Source organism: Capsicum annuum, chromosome 10 (assembly GCF_002878395.1).
Source record: "Capsicum annuum cultivar UCD-10X-F1 chromosome 10, UCD10Xv1.1, whole genome shotgun sequence".
NCBI classification, from domain to species: Eukaryota; Viridiplantae; Streptophyta; class Magnoliopsida; order Solanales; family Solanaceae; genus Capsicum; species Capsicum annuum.
Genome location: NC_061120.1, coordinates 198,913,072 through 198,921,011, shown reverse-complemented (window position 1 = coordinate 198,921,011; position 7,940 = coordinate 198,913,072). Strand labels below are relative to the sequence as shown.

General features: G+C 30.6%; 1 protein-coding gene across 1 annotated transcript; it reads left to right on the top strand.

Moving 5' to 3' along the window:
• Nucleotides 1-5,357: 5,357 nt before the first annotated feature.
• Nucleotides 5,358-6,799, top strand: LOC107845039 (E3 ubiquitin-protein ligase SGR9, amyloplastic). Its single transcript, XM_016689323.2, has 2 exons — nucleotides 5,358-5,972; nucleotides 6,316-6,799. The coding sequence occupies exons 1-2, from the start codon at nucleotides 5,410-5,412 to the stop codon at nucleotides 6,635-6,637; spliced, it is 885 nt and encodes a 294-aa protein (XP_016544809.2). The 5' UTR covers nucleotides 5,358-5,409; the 3' UTR covers nucleotides 6,638-6,799.
• Nucleotides 6,800-7,940: the final 1,141 nt, after the last annotated feature.

The following is a 7,940-nucleotide window of genomic DNA, read 5'->3' as shown; positions in this document are numbered from 1 at the left end:
TTTTGCTTGTGGTTATGGTAGGTGACATAGTTTGTTGAAAGTGGTTAAGACTTAGCTTGAATGTTGTTTTGTTTTGAGTGTTAGTTGCTCGAAAATAGTTAAGTTTAGGGACTTTAAAAGGGATTTTTTTGTTTTGCTTGTGGTTATGGTAGGTGACATAGTTGGTTGAAAGTGGTTAAGACTTAGTTTGAATGTTGTTTTGTTTTGTGAGTTAGTTGCTCGAAAATGGTTAAGTTTAGGGACTTTAAAAGGGATTTTTTTTGTTTTGCTAGTGGTTATGGTAAGTTACATAGTTGGTTGAAAGTGGTTAAGACTTAGTTTGAATGTTGTTTTGTTTTGAGAGTTAGTTGCTAAAAAATGGTTAAGTTTAGGGACTTTAAAAGGAGTTTTTTTGTTTTGCTTGTGGTTATGGTAGGTTACATAGTTGGTTGAAAGTGGTTAAGACTTAGTTTGAAAGTTGTTTTGTTTTGAGTATTAGTTGCTCGAAAATGATTAAGTTTAGAGACTTTAAAAGGGATTTTTTTGTTTTGCTTGTGGTTATGGTAGGTTACATAGTTGGTTGAAAGTGGTTAAGACTTAGTTTGAATGTTGTTTTGTTTTGAGAGTTAGTTGCTCGAAAATGGTTAAGTTTAGGGACTTTAAAAGGGGTTTTTTTGTTTTGCTTGTGGTTATGGTAGGTGACATAGTTGGTTGGAAGTGGTTAAGACTTAGTTTGAATGTTGTTTTGTTTTGAGAGTTAGTTACTCAAAAATGATTAAGTTTAGGGACTTTAAAAGTTTTTTTTTGTTTTGCTTGTGGTTATGGTAGGTGACATAGTTGGTTGAAAGTGGTTAAGACTTAGTTTGAATGTTGTTCTTGAAAATGGTTAAGTTTAGGGACTTTAAAAGAGGTTTTTATATTTTTCTTGTGGTTATGGTAGGTGACATAGTTGGTTGAAAGTGGTTAAGACTTAGATTGAATATTATTTTGTTTTGAGACTTAGTTGCGTCTCAACTAATTTACTGAATACATGTTATCATTTCTTATTGAGATATAATGCTTTTTATTGTTGGTACTCTCGGTATTGCAGGAAAAGGATTGCTTTGCTGTTTTTCCGGTGACCGCTTGTCTCTTTGACATTAATTTAGGCCAAGCAAAGGTAAGTTGACTTCTCTCTAATTTGTTATAATGAAGTGTTGTTTTTTTTCATATTGAAGTCTAGTGAAGCCGTGTATGGTTGGTGACTTTATTAGTTCAAAATGCTTAAGTTTTGGTGACTTTAAAAGTGAACTTTTGTTTAGGAGGTGATGTGGTTGGTGACTTTATTAGTTGTAAATGCTTAAGTTTTGGTGACTATAAAAGTGAACTTTTGTTTAGGAGGTGATGTGGTTGGTAACTTTATTTGTTGAAAATGCTTAAGTGCCGGTGACTTTAATAGTGAATTAGTGTTTAGGAGGTGATGTGGTTGGTGACTTTATTAGTTGAAAATGCTTAAGTTTTGGTGACTTTAAAAGTGAACTTTTGTTTAGGAGGTGATATGGTTGGTGACTTTATTAGTTGAAAATGCTTCAGTGCCGGTGACTTTAATAGTGAATTAGTGTTTATAAGGTGATATTGTTCGTGCCTTTGTTAGTTGAAAATGCTTAAGTTTTGGTTAAGTATTGGGATTTTAAAGGTAATTTTTGTGTTTTAAATGTGAGTTGGTTAGTGACTTAGACACTTGAATATGGTTAAGTATAGGGACTTTATAGGTGATTTTTGTGAATGTGACTTTATAGGGACTTTGTGTTTTGAATGTGAGTTGGTTAGTGATTTAGTCACTTAAGTAGTTGTAACTTCATGTAATTAGTTTAATCTGATTGATTGTGTAGATGAAACTTGATTATAGCTGGATATATCAACGAAACAATGATAATAGAGTGGGTATTAGGGAGGAATTTGTTGAAGGTGTCAAAAGATTTGTTGAACATGCTAAGACACTTGATATGTGAACACATTATCGGGTTATTCGTTCTCCTTGTGTTAGATGTGATGGTATAAATCTTGTAAGTGAAGAAGATGTGAAGGAACATCTTTATAGAAAGGAGTTTCACGAGGACTTTTTAAGATTGCGTGGTATTTATGGGGATGTAGCGCAAAATAACTTTGTTGTTGGAGAAAGTAGTAGATCTACAGGGCATAATGAATATTAACAAAATAGGATGACAGAAATGGTGCACGATGCTTTTGGGATGCAACATGGGGTTAACATTAGGGAAAATGTTGAAGATGTTCCTAATAGCGAAGCGGACAATTTCTACAAAGAATTGCATGCTGCTAGTCATCCTTTGTTTGACGGGCGTTCGTACTCTCGTTTGTCTGTTGCTGTTAGATTACTAAGTATTAAAACTGACTGAAATATTGTTGAAGGAGGAATGGACTCAATTAATACTGACTGAAATATTGCTGAAGGAGGAATGCACTCAATGATAGACCTTATTAAAGAGTTAGTTGACCCCAGCTTGAAGGTTCCTGATTCTTTCTATAAGGCAAAAAGATTGGTGTCAAAGTTAGGTATCTCCTAGATTAGAATTGATTGTTGTGAAAATGGCTGCATGTTATACTTAAAGGAAGATGCTAACCTAGAGTTTTGTAAGTTTTGTCATCACTCTCGGTTTGAAACTATTGTTGATTCTTACATTTTTTATTTTTGTATGTCTTGTACTTTGAAACTATTGTTGTAGTATTTTCATATTTTGTTGGACATTTTGTATGTCCTATACACATTTTGAAAGCATTTACATTTGTTTTTTGATTGTTATTGTTGTTGTATTTGATTTGGTTCTGTTGCATTTCATTGTTGTTGTTGCATATGCTGTATTTGGGTTTACAATTTTTTTTTAAAAAAAAAATACCCAGAAAAACTGACCACAAGTGGTCGGTTTTTTTAAAAAAAAATTGCAGAAAACCTACAACTTGTGTAAGGTTTTTTATTAAATTAATAAATTAATTTAATAAAAATCCTTACACAAGTGATCAGATTTTTAATAAATTAATTAATTAATTTAATAAAAACTCTTCCACTTGTGGTCGGTTTTTTAATAAATTAATTAATTAATTTTATAAAAAACCTTCCACAAGTGGTTGAATTTTTAATAAATTAATTAACTAATTTAATAAAAAACCTTCCACATGTAGTAGGTTTTTTTTCTCCAAAATTATTTTTTCTAACTTTAATAAAATAATAATAAATTTTAAATATATATATATATATATATATATATATATATATATATATATAACCGACCACCTGTGGTCAGTTTTGGAAAAACTATCACAACTTTTTCGACCACAGATTTTGGTCGCTTTTGTGGTCGATTTTTTAGAAAAACCTTCCACATGTGGAAGGTTTTTGTGGTCGGTTTTATCCTTTTTTTTAGTAGTGCTTATATACTTAGTATTTCTTACTTTTTTTCCTAGAAGATAATGTTTATGTTTTTATGAAAATTTAGTTATATGATTTTTTTTTTAAAAAAATGAAAATATGATGATTTTAAAGAAGTTAAAAAAAAGAATTAAAAAATTGATGATAAAGGGTAAAATAGAAATTTTAAAAAGTCAATTAGGATAAAGGGGGAGTATGATTATTGTTCAAAGTTGAAGGAAGAGTTTGATTTTTAAAACAAAGTTGGAGAGTGAAAATGATTTTGACCCATATATTTACATTCGAGTATATGGTTGAATATAGACGGGATATTGACATTATTGAAAGTGGGGACTATATTTATGCTCTTATGCTTGTTTCTTTTACACCTTATTGTTAATACGGATTATGAAAGGAAAAAATTATAAAAACTAGTATCCTTAAGACTATAATTACAATAATTAATAACACTTTTTTAAAATTATAACTTATAGCAAAAGTAGCAATATTTTACTCACTTCATAGTAATAGAAGAATATGTATTTTTCAGTTGTACATATGTATTTATGAGTAATATATATATATATTTGTATATGTATTTATATAGCAATATTCTACTTAAATACAAATATAATTTGCTATTTTTTATAGTTATAAAACTGTTGCTATAAAAGTTATAATTAAAGCTATAGAGTTACTATTTCTGAAATTTTTCCTTCTGAAAATAAAGGATCTTATTGTTAAAGTTGCTTAAACAGGATAACTAGCTTCTGGACAAAGTCCGACATTTACATTCCTAGCCACTCACTTTCGTTCTACACCATTAACCTCACATATGTCTAAAAGCGAGAACAAGACACATATGTGAGGTTGATGGTGTGGAATGAAAGTTAATGGCTAAGAATATTAAAATATAATTCCTCAAGCTTAGGTGAGTTATTAATTTGCTCATCTAAAAATATAGTCCATTTCAATTAATGAAAGATTGAGGTGTCATGTAATTCAAATTATTTCATGAGAGATTTTATTAAAATACTTTTAAAATATATAGACTTGATTCTATAACGATAAAAAAGATAACTTTAGTAATTACTAAAAATATCAAATAATAAATAAAACGATTGAATTTAACAGTCATGCTGATTATGATCCGCATGATATATTATTCCATTTCAACTCAAGTAGCTATTTACTAAATTCATTTTACTTGGCCAAATCCAATCGTACCTCCAACCCATTCATTTGATACCTCAACTCAAATGGACCATTAATTTCACATCCATTGGCGTTGTTTATAGTCTTGAACTACAGTTGTTTTGTTTTTCCTCCTCTCGTGTCACTTTCACATATATATGGCCATTGTTTTGTTGTTTGTCGGTATTTCTTATACTACATCTTTTATGATGATTTTATTTTTTTTGTAGTAAAGTTAATTTCTTGTTGTTTTGAAGGTTTGATAAAACCTTTTTGATGTTCAAGATTTAATTCTTTTTTTCACAATTTTTAAAAATAATATGGAAGGCAAAGTTTGTTAGCATGTTTGATAGAAATTAAAAGTGCTTATTTTTAATAAATTTAAAAGACAAAAAATGGGTAACAATATATTTATATAACTACTTTGAACCTACTCAAACGTTTTCTTTAATGACTTTCTAGTTTATTTTTACTAGTCATATTTGTATATCTAAAGTCAAATTGTATGAATTTTAAATTAATATTTAAAATTTATTCTTTCTATTACAAGAATACAATCTATAATAACTTTTATAAAATTTTAGATATCTAAATTTAAAATTAAAATATTAAATTAATTTAATTATAAAAATTAATTAAATTCATTTTATCGAAGAAATTAGAGTGAACCAAGAGAGTACTTATGGGTGAGTGGCTAGGAATACACATGCAATCACTAAGTAATATTGTCATGCTTGATTTTGTCAAACTAACAGCCTCTATATAAACCCCACATGTTCCAAAAAGTCATTCCTTTTACCAGCCATAATGCACAATATGATCCCATAACAATAATGGAAGATCAAAAACCCTTAGATGACATAATCATGGAAACTCTTTCTACCTTAACCCCTCTTCAACTCTCAAAATTCACTCACCACTTCTCCTCCGTCTGCCACCGCAATCGCCACCGTATTTTCTCTCTCCTCTCTTCTCCTACCCTCTTCTCTCTCACTCTCCACCACCTCAACTCCCTCTCTCTTCAATGTAAATCCCTCCTCATTGCCCGTTACCACTTGTCTAAACTCACGATTTTAGTGTATTTCAGGCAGAAAAATATAATTTTGTTACCGTCATCATCAACCACCACCATGAACCTTCGGGATGTGGACGCAGTTCTACTACTATTACTCCTATGTGAACTACGTCAACACGTCCCGGAGGCACTTGATGCCTCGCCATCATGTTGGCGCCATATTCTTCGTGACTATATGGCTAATGACATCTTGAAATTATCCGGTATTGAAAGTTCTAGTACTGAAGTGATACTCAAGTTCATTGAGCTAGTGGTTAAGTGCAAGAATTTTGTTAATGTCATGGCCTATGATAATGATGGTGATCAGGGGCGGAGCGACGGGTAAAAACACTTTCTCTCCTTCTCTATATATTGTATGTATTAAGGGTTTAAGTTATATTCTCTGATAATTGAAATATATAAGTTAATTTAAAGTAAGTACATGCATATATATAAAAGAAAAATTGTCAAGGACATTAGTAAGTGATAATTATATAATCTAGTATTAATATATAGCAACATACTAACATATACATATATAATTACTCCTAACATGTTAAACTACGTTGCTAATGTAAATTTACTATCATATGTAAAATGTTGAACCCCTTAGACATAAAAAGAAATGTTTGAGTAATATAACACGCGGTTCAAATCTCAAGTGTGATATTTTTTCATTTATTAGAATATCTAGCTCAGTCACCGATGATGTACGAAAAGATGGGAAGAAGTTGGCGGCATCCGTGGCGGTGGTGGTGGCGCTCCCATCAGTGGAAGTTACTGCCGATGAAAATGATCAGTGTGTGATATGCAAAGAAGACATGAAAATAGGCAGAGATGTTTGCAAATTACCATGTGATCATATTTTCCATTGGAAATGTATATTACCATGGTTGAAGAAGACCAATACTTGTCCATCTTGTAGATTTCAGCTACCGTCCGATGATGTTTTGGCTGAGATCCAACGGTTGTGGGAAGTTCTAGCTAAGATGAGTGGTGCCACGTAGTTAGTTAATTATATTGGTGGATTAAATTCTAGTAGCTATCTTTTTCATGCCTAGCTAGCTAGATTATCAATCCAAAAAATATTTGTACACAATTTATTTTTCCAAGTGCAGTATCTTAGAAAATGTGGCAAATGCATAGATATACATATTTGTCTTCGTCAATCATGCGTTTAGCATAAATTGCTTATGGGGCCACGGACGGGGCACAATGAGTTCTTCCCAACTTTCCTTCTATGTAAGAAAAGGACAGTTTGATGCAGTAAAACTTACGCTACATGTAGTGTCTGAAGAACAATGAATCAAATATTAATTCATATATGATTGATTCATTAAATTGATATATGGAATATTAATTCATGTAGCTAATCGATATATGGAATCGTATAAAATTAAATATTATATTTAGAGAGAGATTAAATTTTCATAAGAGGGGTTGACTTGATAGCTTGACTAATAACTAGCTTCTATTTTCAACCTTAAGCTTGTGGATTTGAGTCAAGAGAGAAAAAATAAGAGTTTCTAATTATAATGAATTTGGATCAAACGCAGAATTTGGATTGTTGGAAATTCAAGGGCGGAGCCAGTGCATCACGTATGGATTTGGAATAACCCAAATAGCTTTTTATTAGGTTTTCTATTCATATTAAGAAATTCATTTCATATACATAAATATTTAGTTGTGTACCCGGTTACTAAACTAAGCTATGAATTTAATAACAAGTTCAGAACACATGAACTTACTATGCCTTAGTGACACACTGGCACTTCAGGTTCAGGGGAGTTACGGTCTGTTCGAAGTTCGAACCCTGAGATTCTTTTACTTCGTACTGTCCATTGTCCAATCTATTTATTGTTTCTGGTTAAAAAAAAATGTATTTATATGTAGTTGTCTGTTGGACTAAATGCATACTCTTCAACTGGAAAGGTGCCCCGAATTTAAATTTAAAAAAATATATTCCTTCCGTTTAAAAAAAAAAAAAAAGATTTACTTTCCTTTTTAGTCTGTTTAAAAAAGAATGAACTCTTTCCTTTTTAGCAACTTTTTAATTTTAACTTTTTACCTGGGATGTTTAAGATCACAAAATTGAAAAATATTTTGGTACATTTGACATGTCCTTAATTTAACACCACAAGATTAAAAAATCTTCTTTATTTTCTTAAACTTCATCCCAAGTCAAACTAGGTCATTCTTTTTTAAACGGAGGGAGTATATGAGACGGAGTCATCTAATTTAATATGAATAAGATGATGAGGTGTTATTAATAGCGTTGAATATTTATTAGAATGAAACGAATGAATATAA

Excerpts from the sequence above, each read along its gene's own strand:
- LOC107845039 (XM_016689323.2), top strand. The coding sequence starts at position 5,410 with ATGGAAGATCAAAAACCCTTAGATGACATAATCATGGAAACTCTTTCT. Across the intron at positions 5,973-6,315 it reads GATCAGGGGCGGAGCGACGG|AATATCTAGCTCAGTCACCG; the intron begins GTAAAAACACTT and ends TTCATTTATTAG.